The 18,501-nt window shown below is 35.9% G+C and overlaps 1 protein-coding gene and 2 non-coding genes across 3 annotated transcripts in view; 2 read left to right on the top strand and 1 right to left on the bottom strand.

Annotated features, from left to right (window-relative positions):
* LOC120769499 (protein spaetzle 3) overlaps nt 1-18,501 on the top strand; it is a 75,566-nt gene that overhangs the window by 48,028 nt on the left and 9,037 nt on the right. The window contains exon 3 of the mRNA XM_040096530.1: nt 1,404-1,537. Coding sequence (XP_039952464.1) covers nt 1,404-1,537 — 134 coding nt within the window. The remainder of the gene's footprint in view (nt 1-1,403; nt 1,538-18,501) is intronic.
* Nucleotides 16,071-16,141, top strand: Trnag-gcc. Its single transcript has one exon. It is a non-coding gene; the product is annotated as a tRNA-Gly (tRNA).
* Trnag-gcc lies at nt 17,372-17,442 on the bottom strand. The gene has a single exon. It is a non-coding gene; the product is annotated as a tRNA-Gly (tRNA).

The raw sequence follows: 18,501 nt of genomic DNA, 5'->3' as shown, positions 1-18,501 counted from the left end.
CCAGAATCCGAAAAAGAGGGTATTGAATTCATATGCCTTTGGCTGCTTGTAGATATTTAATCGAGAAATGTGTTATAGTTATAGCCTTGGTGTAATCAATCCCTGACATACTCTACAAGCAGATAAACGTGGCATAAATGGAATGACGACTATTAAAATTTGAAAGAAATGATATAAGAACTCTAGTGAGTGTCCTTACATTTCTATTTAGCCGACATGCCAGCATACTAGAAACACTATACAATGGCTATTTTAGAAGCTGTCAGAAGGCTTTGAATAGCAAACGACTTGCAACTATTGGCCGAGGATTTCTGGAAGATATGTCGAAGGTTGCGTAAATAAAAAATTCTGTATAAATGAACTTAATCAGGAACACAGGGTAGTTCAGAGATGAAGATATGTCGTAGGTCGCGCAAATAAAACTTTTTGTACAGATGAATCTAAGAGGGACCTAGGTTGGTTCAGAGCTGACATAAATAAATGAGTGGATTTCGGTCCTAGTTTTATAATGGGTCTTCTACTGGGTGCGTAGCCAGACAAACACTGTACCCACCCTACCAACTAACTTGTACACATTCGGGTTCGGGTTCTGATATGAGATCTTGGACTTTCCCAACGTTACTGTTATCCGTTCTATTATTTACGCAAGCTATACTGGAAAGTATGTATAATATAACAATATTTTTGGAGAAAATATAATTTCTATATATAAATTTCGAAATAAATTTCTCAATCTGTACAACCTGAGTATAATATTACCTCGAATTGAAATATTAGAAACAAAGAAAACAACTCTATTGGGCGCTTGAGAAGTACTACGAATATTTTGTGTATAAACAAGTAACCGCAGCCAACTTCATTCATAATTCCGATGTACTGAAACTTTGCAAAATCAACGCAGAACTACTTTCATACCTTCAATTGTCTACTGGGTGTTCTTTTTGCACTCATTTACCATACATATGATGTCAAGCTAAGAATTTTAACTACATCTAGAAATATTATTTTGAGTTGAAAAGTGCTACTTTCACAGCCATTATTATGGCATATTTCCGTAATATTTTACGATTTTATATTTACTCTGTATCTGTCCGGCATTATCTAGTACTTTGTTTATCTAGGAGCTTCGGAGTTCAGGGGACTGGATGAAATTGGTTATCAAGAGTTGCGGTTCCACATGACATTAACATTAGCTTATATTAAACTGAACTGTGAGTCATAACAGCCAGCCATTATAACATAACCTATAACTTGGCCTATAACCTAACCTATAATCTAACCTATAACCTAAGCTATAATCTAACCTATAACCTAACCTAATATTTTACAATTTTATATTTACAAATTTTAAATATTTTATATTTCCAACAAACAACTGATGAGTTTTCTTTCTAAATTTCCAGATGCTAATAAAAAATCACCAATGCCCACAGTGACGCCAATACAGGGGCCAATATTCTTGAAAAATGGTACGGCGCCAGTGGTGCCGTTATTTTCATATCCCACACTCAACAACGGATCTTTCGTACAAATACCGGTAAGTGCAGAAATTGTATAATGAAACATAGTTGTGAAATAAAGAAATTTCACAAAAATTTAATAGATGGAAAATAAAAATATCTGAATATATACAAATTAAATATAAAATTTGTATTTTGACTCCATGAAAATACCGTATTCACAAAACTCACGAGTGTAAGCACCTGTTTTCAACATAACACGACTAGTTTGTCCGGTACATGTGTATGTACATATGGTTTTATTATAAATGATATTTAAAAGGCGTTAGAGCAGTTCAATAGTCGCTATTCCGCATAATTTGCATAGATGATAAATGTGCAGATAATTGTCATTTGTTAATAGCCAATGAGGTGATCTATTTATACATATATGGTTCATAAAATACACTAGTCAACAACAATTTGCAGTATATACTTGAAAATACATTGATAATACATTGTGAAAAAATTCTGATTATCATTATAATATTTCTAAATTTATTTTTGAAAATTAAAAAAAAAAATATGTATTGATTTCTTCAACAAAAAACATAAATATAATGCAGCGCAAATATGAAATTTATAGTTGGATTTCATTTTGTATATTTTTAAATTTTTAAAAATTTTCTATGATTTCGAATACTAATGCAAAAAGTAGTGCTTTGTTTTCCTTTGCCATTATTTAGTATTTTCTTATAGAGGCACTAAATATATTATCGGATTTATATCAATATTTATACATATTCGGCAAAGTGTAATAAATAATCTAGTTTGACAGTTTTGAAGGCCGAAAATATTTACGTCTCTTCTCCAAATAGTTTCGCTTGCATTTTAAATTATTTGAATTTATTGTTTTTGATCAATATGCAGAATAACTTTTTATAACGTGTTAGAAAAACAATATATTTGAATTCTATTATTTAAATGTTGAAAAATGGAATTTATGCACGAAGCTAAAAAATCTTTGATAAGACATAAGTATAGCAGATATTTCGCAACTACAGCTTTTAGCCAAAAAAATCTTAATTTTTTTATTTCGACAAATTTTAATAATACCCAACAATTGCCCTCCTCCCGCCTTACCGACGCGAGGGGCGCAATCTGCAAATGAGCGGAATTAGCCGAGTCTTCAAAGGTGAGTTTTTAAGCTGCTCTATTCTAGAAATAAAATTGCTGTGTTTTAACTGAAGTGCGATTTCAATCGATTAAATATTGAAACATGTCTCTTTGCATCAAAGAATTCTCGGATATCTTTCATTTGATACCAATATTGCAATATTGATTTTTTTTCAAACAGGTGGCAACATTTCCCAATAATAGTTTAATAAAAATCCATCTCAGCTATATAGTTTGTTAAGCGTATTGTCATAAATGTAATTCAATTTTAAAATTTTCATTCAAGTGGCAACCCTTGTAAAACATATTTTTCACGTAAGCCTTTTTAATGCTCGTAAGCTTGATACTCATATTGTAATTAATATACTAATTTATTTTATTAATTGAATTGAATAGAAAGTTTAAACAGGTGGCAATACTTCATAAAAACTTTCATTGCTTTGAACTATCGTGTACTTCTACATTTTAATATGGTGTACATATTTCACTTTTTTTCAACTTTTAACTTTTTTATTTCTGAAAAATGTGGCAACCTTTTACCTTTCATTTGATTTTAAACCGAACGATAATTGAACCAAACAAACGTAACTAAATTTTTGAAATTTTATTTTCAACTTTATCAATTATTTGATATTGAAAACAGGTGGCAACCTTGTAATTTTTATTATTTTTTAAGTAATCCGAAAATTGAGCAATTCAAACTTACAACATCGCGTCACGGAAACTCGCAAAGATCAACGGGTAGAGTTAACAATTAAGGACCTACCAAGCACCTGGGGACCAGTCTCTGCATAGCGGTAGCACTATTCAACCTGCCACCAATCGAGATTGCAGTGGAGCTTGGCACCAAAATCAGAAGCAAGATTGGCAGAGTTAGATAAATTTTCCATTATAACCTTAGTGCATAGCACGACGACACATTCTCACGTTTTATCTGGGAAAGAAGGTTTCAAATTAACCTAAAAGATTATGCGGGGGCTCACAACCCACCAACGAAACTTTTAACATCTACACGGACGGATCAATAATGGTGGATGAAGTCGGCCCGGGATGTTTTGCGCGAAGCTAGATCTCAGGCGACCCTTCAAGAGACCAGAATATAGCGATCTAGTAACTCATGAGACGACATAAAGAAAATCAATAGAAAAGCGGCAATTTGAGCAATAGTTTCACATTGGCAGAGTTCTTAGAAGTAGAGAGGCGGTAGATATAGTCGCTGCCGGAAAGCGGCTACATCCGCTTAGCTTCCGAACTGGTTGAGGAAAGCAACTGAAAGAACTGACAGGACGTATCAGATAAAGATGAAGTACCTTAAAGACATTCAGGACCGCTAAGAAACAAGTATGCTTTTTATTTACACGGTCTCGAAAAGACTGCAAGAATGACGAAACTCTTGCCAACAAAAGCTACTTTGAGATTGAGACTCAGATCCTTCACTCGACGAACAAAAATTACGATCTATAAGTCCCTCATTGTTCCTGTCCTATATAATATACGGTATAGAAACAGGCATGTACGAGATGAGCTTTAGCAAAAAGTTCCTTCGATCCTAGACAAATGGATGGACAATGGAAACAAGGACGCCCACGTATCGTATGCAAGGATCATGTGTATCGCGATCAGTCTCTATTTGGAATGTATAACTATCGCGACCACGCAAAGAATAAAGTTAACTGGCGAAGTGTTATGTTCTCGGCTTAGACCGGCCCATGGTTTAAGTGCCAAAGCAGAAGAGAAATAAGCGTTGATTAAAATCGATATCGATAAAAGTTTATGATTAGTTTGATGATAAAATAGGGATAGCATTGACTAACTATACAGATCTCTCAGACCTAAATTAAATCAAACGTTTTTATTCCTTCAAAGTTTTTGAAGATTTTTATCTCATTATGAAAGATTGCTCACACTGTAACATATAAGCAAGTAGTGTTTTTTGATTCGCTTCGCGACTGACTGCTTTAGACTTGGATTTCATCAGGGATGATGACTAATGAGTCTTTACATGAACAAATATCTGCAAACTTGCAACAGTTGATGTATTTCTTTGTAATTAAAATTCTGTAGACAAAAACAGCCATAAGAAGGGGAAGCAATAATTTGTTTATAAATGTTTTAACAGAGAAACCAAAGACTGTCGCTTGGTCAATGACCACGCTTACGATGGCAGACATGTCTAGGCCAGAATAAGATGCGAACTGAATGCGAAAAGAGTCCGTATTTTTAACCCAGAAAGTGTGAACGCAAAAGTGGAAGATAAGGAAAGTAATTTTAAAAAAAGCAAGACAAATTTTTACTGAAAGAGATTTCTGAGATTATAAAAATAAATATAAATTATTAAAAAAAAATAAATAAATACATTATGTGTCATAAATTGATTGTAAAGTCGAAAAAACAACAACAACGAATAATTTTGGATTTCTTTGCTGACATATGGCACATAAATCAAACGGTGGAGCGCCAACAGGTGTTGAGCGTGAATCAATTGAAAAAGGGTATAAAGCAATATATCAAGGGAAGTTGCGAAAATGAGTAGGTAGTGATTGAGAAGGATTAAACGACGCACGCTGCCTTTCAACGGCACGCGCACAACAACAAAACTAACATGCAGGTGGTGCTGCGCATGCGCACGTCACACAGCTAAAAAAAAAGCGCATACACGTATATCTTATCAAATAACACGCTAAGCAGCCACAATAAAAGCTCGATTTGTGACGAAATTCGTTTCAATAATTTTTAAAATGAATACCAAATGCGTTGCACGAAGGTCAATAGCCAAATCAAAATGTGAATATTCTTCTTAAACGCAAATCGCGCGCTAAGCAGCAAACGCCACTTTTGCATTGTTGTCGTTGCTGTTTTTGTTATTTTTACGACGCTGACGCTTTTAAATTGTTCTCATTTTCATTTAAATATAAATTTTAAATTTCTAACAAATTTCATTGTTATTTAATGAATTCTTCTGCGCCGCGCTTGTCACACTGCCCTAACGCGCCACGCTCCTCTTAGCGCACTTCTTTTCTATTTTAAATTTTTAAAGTTTTTTTGCGAATGTCAACAAACGCGTTTCTTCAGCACATTGCTGCGTCTATGCGCGACCTTCAGTTATCAAAACGGCGAAATCATTTCCGCAAACGTTGAAATGTGTTCGATAAAAACAGAGGCTTGTTGTGTTGAGTGAGGAAGAGAAGGAATGTTCTGGCAGTGGGGCAAGCCCAATTCGCTATTAACTTCAGCATTTGCAAAACATGCGTGTTTTTTGATAAAAACGTGCGTGTTGAAAGTTGAAGTAGGCTGATTTTAATAATGTCTAAATGGCATTCGGATGCTTCTATAAATATGCGTGAAGTCTGAAAGGTGATATTGAACAAATATAAATTGTATAAAAAGTTATTTTACTTGATTTTGGTATGCCAGTTTGTATGGCAGCTTTATACTATAGTGATCCGATCTCAATTATTTTTTCGAAGATTGCACAATTGCCTTAGGCAACAGTCCATTCCAAATTTCGTGAAGATACCTCGTCAAATAAAAAAGTTTTCCATACAAGGTCAAGACTTTGATTGTTCAGTTTGTATGGCGGCCATAACCTATAGTTATCCGACATCGGCGATTCCAACTAATAAGCAGCTCCTTGAGTAAAAAAATACGTATGCAAAATTTCAGATCGATATCTCAAAAACGGAGGTACTAAATCGACTAAGCTCGTTACGTACATATGTACATATGTATATATTTTATAGGATCTCCAACGTTTCTTTCTGGGTATTATAAACTTTTTGTCAAACCAATTTAAGGGTAATAAGCTTACTTAAATGAGAGCTTAAGATACCAGTCGATAGGTAGGTTAGGTTGGGTTACAATGGCCGGCTGTCACGCCAAACATAGACCTACTGGTTTTTGATTCATCAACTAGTCACTTGAAGCGAAGCTTCTAGATATATGAGACGGGTTCTAGATAATGCTGAACAGAAGCTTTAAAGGTGCTTCAGCGTTTCTCGTATGCTTACTTTCCAACAATTTCTGTATGTGTCGTCGTTACTTAAGTATACCCATCCTGCGAGCTGCCAGCAGATTGTGAATTGTCATTAGACCAACAACCGTCCTTATAGAAGTAACCAGTTATTATTATGAAGAGTGTAAGTTTTCTAAATGAGATGATCAGAGAAAATAATGACTCTCTATTACAAGCACGTAATGAACGAGAGACTATACTAGAGAGAAGATTGAGTAGCTGTAGCTCATCTAAAACGTAACATAAAGATTTATCAAAAAAAAAGAAACAATTCGACAACCAAAGCCATTTAAAAGCTATTCTAACATATTTTATATTTAGTGTTAGTAACTTCAATGAAAATTGCACCAAAACGTCTATGAATTCCTAAGAGTTTTTATCCATACCTTTAGGAATAGTTCACTACCAATTTGATTTTTATCGAAATAAAATTGTAAGCCTCCAGATTCAAAATGTAAAATATTACTACAATGGTAACTCGAAAAGACTTTGAAAGCCAGAATAATCTATTACAAAGAACGATTCCTAAAAGAACATGTGTCGGAAAGCCTCATACACTTTGACTTCATACCGAATCACTTGGATCATGGATCAAAGCTTGGGGGGAAGGTTGGTGATGGGGTTTGCAGTCAAGAGCTCGCTATCAACTCCCGCTTCAGATTTTCTGACTATTACAGTGTTTTCCAAGCCGAAGTTGCAGCCATTAAGGTAGCAGTAGATTTACTGCTCCAGAGTGCAGCCGGCTTCAGAGAAGTAACCATCTACTCAGATAGCAAAGCGGCGTTACCAGCTTTGAACTCATTAACAGTGCGGGCTGATCAAGTAGTGCCTAACATCGCTATAAATAGCAACGAGAGTCTTTGTGATAAGACTATAATGGGTGCTAGGCCACAGCGGAATCACAGAAAATTGTAGAGCTGATAAGCTATCAAGAAAAGGTAACATAGAATGGGAGCGGATCAGTGCTCCTGCATCCGCGTTCTACTACTAGATAGTTGTACTTCACGGAAGCTTGGCAAGCGCTGAGCCAGCATGTTACATACGCATTTTGGCCCAAGATCGATAGCAAAAGATCGAGTGATCTTTTGACCCTCAAGTAATATCAGCATCTCCTTAGTTGTGGAGCCAATAACAGGCCTTGCCTCATTGGTGTCCACGCAGTAAGGCTGGGAATCCTACCAGACGCCATCTGCAAAAGCTGTATGTAAGAAGATGAGGCGAAAACAACTCAACACTTCCTTCTTAACTGTCCCGCGTTTGGGAGGTCAAGACTTTACCATTTGTGTTGGCTTCTAAGCTTTTTGCCAATTTATAAGACCGAATATAAAGTTCTTCTTTTCGATGGCTTCATGAAGGACCACATATACCAGTCCACGTGCGATCTTTGATCAGCCATCTGACCTACTAACCTATTATAAAGACAATTTATTTCTAAAATATCATAATGATTTTTTCACTGAACTCCCCGCTTAACTCAAAGATCTTATATCTTTTTCATATAATTATTTTGAAGTCAAGGGTTTTTTTGCAACCTTTCCAGCAGCCAATGCCTTCGCTTTTAGCAACTCCATACTAATTAAATTAGTTTAAGCAATTTGTTATAGACTTTCGAGACAAAAACACCTATAGCAAATGCAACAACTAGTTGTCTCGGGGGACTAAACTACATAACAATATAAAACAAAACAAAGAAGCAAACCTATTGATTTGTTTTACTTTGTTAACATCGTAAATTAATTTGACTTCATCACAGCTAAATAACTAAAAACAAAGAGTGCTCTTAGTTCACTAATTCAAGGTCCTTAACTAGTGGCTGTGAAAAGTGCTACGCTTTGTGGGGCTTACTTGTTTTATATTATGTATAGTATATATGTATTTATATTTTTATATATACATATATGTCTATGTGTGTTTTATATATTTTTGCTGCTCTGAGTCATATGACAATGTTACTAAATATTAGTTAATTGCTGGTTAATTAGTAAATTCCTGCAAAATTAGGTGAAGTGACTTTTGGTCTTGCAAAAAGTGGCCTGGGTGTGGTTGAAATATAGAAAATTTGATCACTTCGTTTAATTGACAAATGAAGGGAACAGCAATTTTAGTTTTTATAAAAAATCCACATTTAAATATAATTGATTTGTGGCTTTAAACTGTCAGGGTTTGTGTTTAATGGTCGATTAAAATTGTCTACTCAAATTTATCTGGTTCAACTGTTAACTAAACTAGCTGCTTAACTACTTTGGATATACTTGCGATTGGAATGCTTTCGTTTTTTGTTTAATTGTTAAAATTACTAAATAATTATCCATTTAAAGCAGTAATATTTGTTAATAACAGGTAATTGAATTTATAATAAATACTCACTCTGTGTAAATGTGCTTTTCAAACCATTTTGAGTGGCAAACAGTAATACAAAATATTTTATTATTTCAAAAAACAATATTTTTTTAAAAACGGAAAAACTTTTGTTTTGTGTTTTTTTTTGTTTTTTTTTTTATTTTTGTATTTCTTTAACACCATAGCGGTTGTCCAGAAGGCACACCGAAAAAATTACGATTTTTTTGCTTAAAATTATCTCAAATTCAAAAATCAAAAAAATATTACTTTAGATGAAGACAGGTAGTGATCGAAGCGACAGTTAAAATTTTGATTTTTGACAAAAATTTTTTTGAAAAAATGTACATTTCTGAATTTTTTAAACCATTGAAAATATATCTGAGAAGGTCGTGTGTAAATTACAAGTCGATCACTCAAGCCACTTTCGCAGAAATTTTTTTCCAGCGACTTTAAAACAAAAAATAAAAATCTTTCCTTGACAGTTAATTCGAAGTTTATAAAGATAGCAAAACCTGGGGATCTCTCTGTATCTCGTGCTCTGGGGGCTCTCTGCATCTCTCATGCACTGGTGCTACATACATATGTAGGTGTTGTGAGATCAATTCTGCTAAACTACCGGAAGCCAATGGAAATGGTTCAGAGGCTCGCTGCGCTGTGAATAACGGGAACTATAAGAACAATTCCAACGCCGGCTCTTGAACAGGTACTAAGCCTGCCATCTATAGCAAACTGCGCAGCAAAATCGGCGGGAGTATTACTGCCTGCAGCAGTTTTTTCATATACATAGAACCTTCGGGCATAGCTCGGTGGGTAATGGCGGTTTGGCAAACACCGACTACTTTTCAACTGGGCAAGAAGGTTCAAAGTAAACTTAGAAAAATATGGTTGGCGTAAAGGTATGTTAGTTACGCGCAACACTCTAAACATTTGTACGGATGGCTTGAAAATGGACGATAAAGTTGGTGCGGGTATATACAGTCCAGAGTTAGGCATAAGGCAGCCAATGATCAACATTGGGAAACCCATGTATTGTCTATCCGACGATCTGGACAGAAGCATGGTAAATAAAATCAAAATCCAATGGAACAAGCTACCTGGGAGCAAAACTGCAAAAGTTGTTTGGATAATTATACAGGGTTTGTCCGGAAGGTAATAAGATAATAGGACTGATTTTCTTCCGCCGCGACTCTACTTTGAGGACGCACCAACTGGAACCGGTAGAGGGCGTTCCTAGCTAACGAACGAACGGCTGGTCAGTTGTCTCCGAGTACCTGGAGATTCAGGACAAACATTTTCGTGCGACGTGTTTCTGTGAGTGGAGCAATGCTGCGTTCGTTAGAGCAGAGGTTGTCGCGAGTGGAAGGGTGCAAAGAAATTTTGAACATGTGTAAAAGTGATTTTTTAATAACGTAATCACAGGTGACGAGTCATGGATCTTTAAGTATACTCCCGAGACAAAGAGGCAATCTTCCGAGTGGTAACGCCGGCGTCTCTTCGTCCAAAAAAGAGAAGAATGAGCAAATCCAAAGTGAAAACGATGCTCATTGTTTTTTTTGGCATCAAAGGCATTGTACACCATGAATTTATTCCTCCTGCATAAACCGTCAACGCCAAGTTTTATGTAGAAGTCTTCAATAGACTCAAACGAAGGGTCAATCGGATATAATACATCGCAGCCGATTGGAAGTTGCACTACAGCCCAGATTTGGCTCTCCCAGACAGAGGGGATCCAAGCAGCATGCTCCTCGGCTTAAAGGCTATTCCGGAAAATGACTGCCGTGACGCCTCCAATGCTTGGAAATCGCGCTGGCAACGCTGCATCGACGCAGAAGGAGCCTATTTTGAAAGTTTTTAAAGAATTGTAACGATTGGTTCAATAAATTTTTTTAAATCGACTCAGTTCTCTTACTTTCCGGACTGAACTGTACTGAAAATATCCTCTCATAGCGATTTTTTAGGTGTCACCAATGGAGAAAGCCGCACTCAATGCAGGAGTGGAGTACCTTTTGCTTTATCGCTTCGATTGGGTTTAGCTAGAAAAATACTTAATACTTAAATGCTAAAGAACTAAAATATAGCAAGTCTAAATTGTCTCTGTAACGCCGCGAACATTTTTTTCGACGATGGTGCCGTTCTCATTGCTGAGGAAAACTTCGTATGTGTTTTAAGGCAATACTTTTCCTTCTTTGACAGCTATTAGCTAGTGTTAGTGCGTTAGTGCATTATTTACTACATATGATAAAGAATAATTCGACCATATTTTTTCAGGTAATGACAGTTAAAAAGAGGACAAAATATACATATTGGAATATTGTTTTTGGAATAAATACTGAAAGATGCCTAAAACAAATCCAGAAAAAAAACTGAAACTAAATTAATTTCATATTAGTAAAAATGTTAAGGTTTACTTTAAAAAAAATTTGCTATAATTTCGAATTATTCTTAGTCCTCAACCGAGTTGAATTCACCTCATTTAACCTTTGTGAACAAGTGCTTACCGGATGCCATCCAACCATCTGCAAATGTTGGCAAGAAATCGTGCCGGAGCATTTATGCTAGAACATTAAAGCGCATCACATGTTATGCTTTAGTTACATTAAAAATTATTGCAAATTGTTGGCGTTCTAATTCAAAAATCGTGCAGCAGATATACAAATTATACAAAATAAAACAAACGAAGTGCTAAAGACTTCAAATTGCATTTATGCTTTGCGTTTTGGCTAAGAAAATTGCCTGGAAACTAAGAAGACGGCTTCAAATTAAAATGTTAGATGGCATTGCAAGGTCTTTGCGACATAGCGGTAAACTGTAAGCAACTTGGTGAATAAATGACATACAACATGCTTAGAGGAATATACCCTTCACAATAACAAAAAAATTATTATAAGTATGTGTTCCACACTAAATTAGCCAGTGTTGCCGTACTTACAATATACTGGGTGTTTTTCTAGAAATTAATTTCGATATTACCTAGAGGAGAGTAGAAAGATAATCGCTTTTTATTTGTTAGAGCATTTTTTATTCCTTTTATCCACTTCTTTGTCTTGAATCAGTCGAAATTAACATTTTTGGACTTCAGTCGACATATAAAACATGCCAATCCGGAAACGAGCAGTATTGGCATAAATGAGTTGACATCCAACCTATAAACTCTAAATAAATATGGAAGTGATGATGACACCCGCGCCGTTAGTTCCGCTTTCTCCAGACTGAATAAGGAAGCAAAGCAAATGGGTCTGGCGGTGAACGAGGGTAAAACGAAATATCTCCTGTCATCAAACAAACAGTGGTCGTACTTGCGACTTGGCTCTCACGTCACTGTTGACAGTCACAACTTTGAAGTCGTAGAGAATTTCGTCTATCTTGGAACCAGTAGCAACACCACCAACAATGTCAGCCTGGAAATCCATCGCAGAATAACTCTTGCCAACTGTAGCTGCTACTTCGGACTAAGTAGGCAACTGAGAAGTAAAAGTCCTCTCTCGACGTACAAAGACCAAATTCTACAAGTCACTCATTACATCCGTCCTGCTATATGGTGCAGCGGCTTGGACGATGACATCAAATGATGAATCTACGTTACGAGTTTTCTAGAGAAAAGTTCTGCGAAAGATTTATGGTTCTTTACGCGTTAACCACGGCGTATATCGCATTCCATGGAACGATGAGCTGTATGAGATATACGACGAAGTTGACATAATTTATCGAATTAAGAGACAGCAGATAGATCATTCTGTTCGAATGGACGAAAACACTCCATCTCAGAAAGTAATCGACGCAGTAGCTGCCAGGGGAAGCAGAGGAAGAGAAAGACCTCCACTCCGTTGGAAAGACCAGGTGGAGAAGGACCTGGTGTAATATGACCACTTGTAATATGTGCCTAGCTTTAATCCTATACTTGTATTCATAAAATAAAAAAAAGATACTCGTATAATTTAAAAATCATAGATGGCGTAAAAACACATAAACAAATTTTCAAAACAAACCCACAAAACAAAAAATCCATAGACAAATTCTTTATGACACCGCTTTTTATCACCGTCAAATCGTATTAGCACGATTTTAGCAATTAAACGGCATACACCCCGCCAACAGCTTGAGCTGCTTCTTCCTTCTGCTTCATCAACTGTCAAAGGTTCTACTGCGACAGTGCAAACTTTTGCAATTCGGCACTTTGAAATTATGTTTTTTGTTGTTTTTTTGTATTTTTTTTTTTTGTAAATTTTTTGGTTTCATTCAAACTCTATGAATGCTTAGAGCAGGTGCATTCAACTTTTTTGGCATATCGGTTGCCTGCTGTTTAATGGTTGACTGCTTTTTGTTGTTGCCTTTCTAAAACTCCAACAAAAGCATGTTTGCCGCATTCGTTTGCCGACACGGTTTTTTGACAGCCACGCAATGAGGTCGAGCATTTGTACGACTGACAATTTTGATGCGACATTAAAAACTGTGGCAAGCGCAAACACCAAATGTAGCAACAACACACAAGAGGAATAATAAGGAAAACATGGAAAACTAGCAATGGAATTTAGGTGCATCCTCCACAATTTCATTATTGCGGGATTAAGAGATACTTATCTTTATTTACAAGTATATTGATAAATTGAAATGTCAACGAATTGTTAAAGACGAATTACAAAAATAATAAGGTTGGGTGTGCCTCCTAAATTTAGGTAAAATAATAGTTAGGCAAACAAGAAAATATATTGACTTCGGCTGCATTCCGTATAGCAAAAAATGGCAAAAGAGCATAAAACAGCTTTATCGGACAGTTTGTATGAAGCTATGTATATACTATAGTTGTTCCATCTTGAAAATATGTTCGAAGATTTTTTTGCCTTGATCAATAATCTGTGCCAAATTTTGTGAAATAAAAAAGTTTTCTATACAATGGTTTTATTTTCACCCATCAATTTCTAATATACATCAGCTATATCCTACAGTGGTTCGTCATCGGTTGTTCCGACAGCAGCTTATTGTGGAGAAAAGAACGTATGCAAAATTTCAGATCGATATCTCTAAAACTGAGACACTAGTTCGCTTATATACTCTACAGACGGACTGATGGACGGCAAACGGACATAACTAAATCGAGCTGAATCGAGCACGCTTCCTTCTGCGTGTTACAAATTTCGTTGTAAACTTATTATACCTTGTTCAAGGTATACAAATAAATCAAAGATCTTCATAAGGTGTATGAAATTCTTTTATAGTGGATATATTGGTAATAATTATGAGGAAAAATGTCTCAATCATATATTAGGAACTCAACTAAAGGCCCTCCATCACCCAACATCTTTAAGTAATATTCGAGAATGAAAGCTTTAACTCTTTCCAGGCGAACGATAAAAATGGTGAGAACAACAAACCTCATCTTGTCTCTCTTGTGTCAACATAAAAATTCCACTCTCTTAACAGTAAAACTTTGTTATTTATGTATTCACAATATGTACACTGTGCGGAAATTCTACCGAATAGCAGCTGAATACCTAGTACGAAGAAAAAGACATTATAAAACGCCACTGGCTACAAGTGCCTGGGCTTCGAGTCCGTTTGGATACAATACAAAAGGTTGAAGAAACTAATTAAGGCAGCTTGTTTGGATTTTATACAGGCCACTGCAGTCGACGGTCTTAACTACACAGATTAAGGTACCGTTCCATGGATCTGTGACGCTTCTGTGACCAGAGAATACAGATACCAATGCATTGATTGCGCCAAAATCGCAAGAAGTAGTGATCAAACAAATATATCCATGAAGAGAACACATTATACCCAGGGTATTTACTAAGCCTCTTTAATTTGATTAGGTTAAAAAAGTGTTGTGATAATAGAAGAGAGTATAACAGACCACAGGTCGAAGTACATTTCTCAAATTTCTATCTATTTAGTACGACACCGCAATAGTTGAAAACTTTATCTACTTAACAGCTTGTTCGACTAAATACTTAGTTAGAGTTGTTTTAACTTTACTCTCACAAAGGCAAGACATTTCTTAGGTAGGTAGATAGATAGAGGCTGACAAAGTACCCAGGCCTTTAGGAGGGCCATTATGATACTATCGGGACTAATATTTCTTCACTCTATTGGTTCCTCTCTGAACTACCCCGTGCTTCTGTGAAGTTCATCAGTACATGTAGTTTTATATTTGCAACCTCTGAAAGGTTATCTAGAAATCATCGGCTGATAGTTGAATTCTTTTTTTGTACCTGGCATGCGCATAGAGGAGGTTTTATAGTTTCCTTTTCTTCTACCTTCGGCTAAGTTACAGTTTCTACAAAAGTTATTGTTGGTGCACCTAGTCTATTGGCATGTCTGCCAATTAGACACTGACTTGTTAGCATCCCCACTAAAGTAAGAAAATTCATAAAAAATGTTGATATTATATACACATAGTCCTCAATTATCCAGTTAGAAACCATACTATTGGGCATAGGCTAGCTCTGTTGATAGTGAGAACTCACAGATCTTTTTTGCTATACCCTGGTTCAGAGGAAACTTAATTTCGATCAAATAAGAACACTTGACCAATTCTCTTCACGCTCATTGTAGACCGCTATGTCCAATGGTAAACCACATGATTTACTTCGGAGCACTCTGTCAAAAAAGTGGTACGAAGGAATGCAAAGTCTCATCCCTTATGTGTAGGGCATCTAAGCTTCGCAGCAACCGAAACATTTTCGTTTTCAGTCACACGTGTTTAATAATTTTGGTCAACTGACAGTTTGATTAATTATTGTTTGGTGGCTTTCGCAAGTCATAACTATTTACCTAATGCATACAAACACAATCAAACATATATTTAGTTTATCAGTGATAAGAAGTGGTTTGTCTATAATATATTATATTATACTGTTGTAAAGTGGTAGCGCGAAGTAGTATTGACTACTACAATATGTTAGCCTTTATATATGTACATATATAAATATATGGAAGTATCTTTGCAACATCTTCAGCAGCATGATTGTACGTATATTTGTGGAGCCGGCAACAGCCAAATCCAGTTTTTCAAGCTCATCTCAAGCGCAGCTGATAATGTTATTGGAGAAGATGCGCTTAGAAATGCTGCACGGACTAAAGTAGGGAGAATATATAGACATCAAGCATCGGTGGTTCAGTGGTAGAATGCTCGCCTGCCACGCGGGCGGCCCGGGTTCGATTCCCGGCCGATGCATAAGTACATTTTTTTGTTTTTTTTTGGTAAATTACGTGTATAAATACATATAGTATATAGTTAGTGGTATAACAAAATCTTTCTAAAATTATTATAAGATGAATTTCTGCCCGCATGCCTCTTTACAAAGAGCTACTAGTTTACAATTAATTTAATTAGGATAAGCTGGGAAATTTGAACTTTTGGCAAAAACGACACATTTTTTGGTAGCTCGTTACTTCAAAATGATAATTTCAGCAGTTTTTATTTACATTTTCGGCATATTTTTGAAATAATCTTACATTCTGAAACATTTATATTACTAATAAAGGGTGATCAATTTCGAGGTTACCTACTTTTTTTTAAAGAAAAAACACAGAAACTTCAAATTTATTGGGGTTTATTCATTATTCGAAAACACATTTTTTGGCCTTTATTTTTTGAAGATTATCGCTTTCAAATGTTGTCCGCGACTATGTCTTAGATGGTCCATCCGTTGAGTCAAATTTTCGACGATTCGTTCGAGCATTTCGACTTGTAAATGGCAAGTGGCATGCCTGCTGTTTTGCTCCAAGTTCCGATTCGAAACGGAATTGTCGGCTTAGACTTTAGATTTTACGTATCCCTACAGGAAAAGGCCTAACGGTGTGATATTACACGATCATGGTGACCAATCAACCGGCTTAAAGCTTGAAATTACCTGCTCACCGAAGTGTTCTCTCACTAAATCCATTGATTGATTCGATGTGTGGGAAGTGAAGCCAAACTTAGCCAATATAACGAGTTTCAATTTCAAGCATCAAATAGTCGGTTATCAATGACGGCATAATGGTCGCCATTGTCGGTTACGTTCAGTCCAGAAATATGTACCGAAGATTCCCCCGGTCCACAAACCACAACAAACCGTTGTTTTTCTGAATGAAATATCAGCTCTTTAATATCTTCAGGTTTGTCTTCGTTCCAAATTCGACATTTTGCTTGTTTACATACCTATTGAGTCAGAAATGGTCCTTATCGCTAAGCAAAATTTGGCTTGAAAACGTGGGATCTTCTTGCAACTTTGCATTTTTTTATATTTGTAAGCTTTCAATTTAAGAAAGTTGAACCATTTGTAAACGTTGTTCTTTCCATGATGAAATGCCAAACAATACTAAAGAGAGAGAACATGACAGCTTGATCTGTCAAAAAAATGGTATCGAAAAAAGTCTCCCAACTTGGATCACCTGTTTTATATTATTAAAAAAAGTAATTTGCATCGGCCGGGAATCGAACCCGGGCCGCCCGCGTGGCAGGCGAGCATTCTACCACTGAACCACCGATGCTCTCGTCTAAGTTGTGGCCAGAAACTCTTACATATGTTAGTGTAGTGCGAAAAGAAGTCATAAAAATTAAAAATATACTTAATTAGCAAAAAATAACAAAATATATGGCAAAACATATTTATAAATATTTATTTTTAAATAAACGTATAAAGCCAAAACAAATACTGATAAAGCGTATTAATAAGCTTAAATATATATTACGTATATATGTATGTGTGTATAAAAATATATAATGATATATAATATGTCATATTATCAATAACAGGCAACGATACTCCGCTATTTTGGTGTACAAAAATAATCCGAATTTAAATTTAGAAACTTAACTTTTATTTATATGTATGTATATACAAAAGTGATCAAGAAGTCGAGATGAGTAAGATATCTTGATGGAACTTCCTTGGCGTCCAAGGCAATTAGTAAACTAGTAGTAGTATTAGGGTGATCCATTTCGAGGTTCTCTACTTTTATAAAGAAAAAACACAGAAACTTCAAATTTATTTGAGAATGTTCACTATCATTCCAAAGAACACTCTTTAGAATTTATTTTTTGAAGATTATCTCTTTCAACTATTGGACGCGGCTATGTTTCAGATGGTCCATCCGTACTGCAGAGGGCATACAGATATTCCCAGTCCTTCAGTATGGCCGCTAATAGGGCATGGGCTATTAAAAGCTCTACAACTAGGGAGAAGCTAGCCTTACTGTGGGCAAAGAGATCACTAGATCTCTTGCGATCGATCTTGGGCAACCTCGGCTTGGAAAACACTTCAATAGTCAGAAAGCCAGAAGCTGGCGTTGATAGAGATCTTCTGACAGTAACCCTATCACCAACCTTCCGACCAAGCTTTGACCCATCTATAAAGAAGCCTGCTGCACCTTTCCTCCAACGCCTTTTTCCCACCCATAACTCCCTCGCCGGTATAAGGGCAGAGAAAGAACCGCCAGAGTTCGATTTGGCGACTCCATGATCTAAGTGATTCGGTATGAAGTAAAAGTATGTGAGGATTTCCGAGTGTTTAGACAAGTGTTCTTTTGGGAACCCAGTTTTCTGAGTCC

This window comes from Bactrocera tryoni, chromosome 2 (genome assembly GCF_016617805.1).
Source record: "Bactrocera tryoni isolate S06 chromosome 2, CSIRO_BtryS06_freeze2, whole genome shotgun sequence".
NCBI lineage: Eukaryota > Metazoa > Arthropoda > Insecta > Diptera > Tephritidae > Bactrocera > Bactrocera tryoni.
The sequence above is the reverse complement of the archived record's forward strand: the minus strand, read 5'-3'. Positions and strand labels throughout refer to the sequence as shown.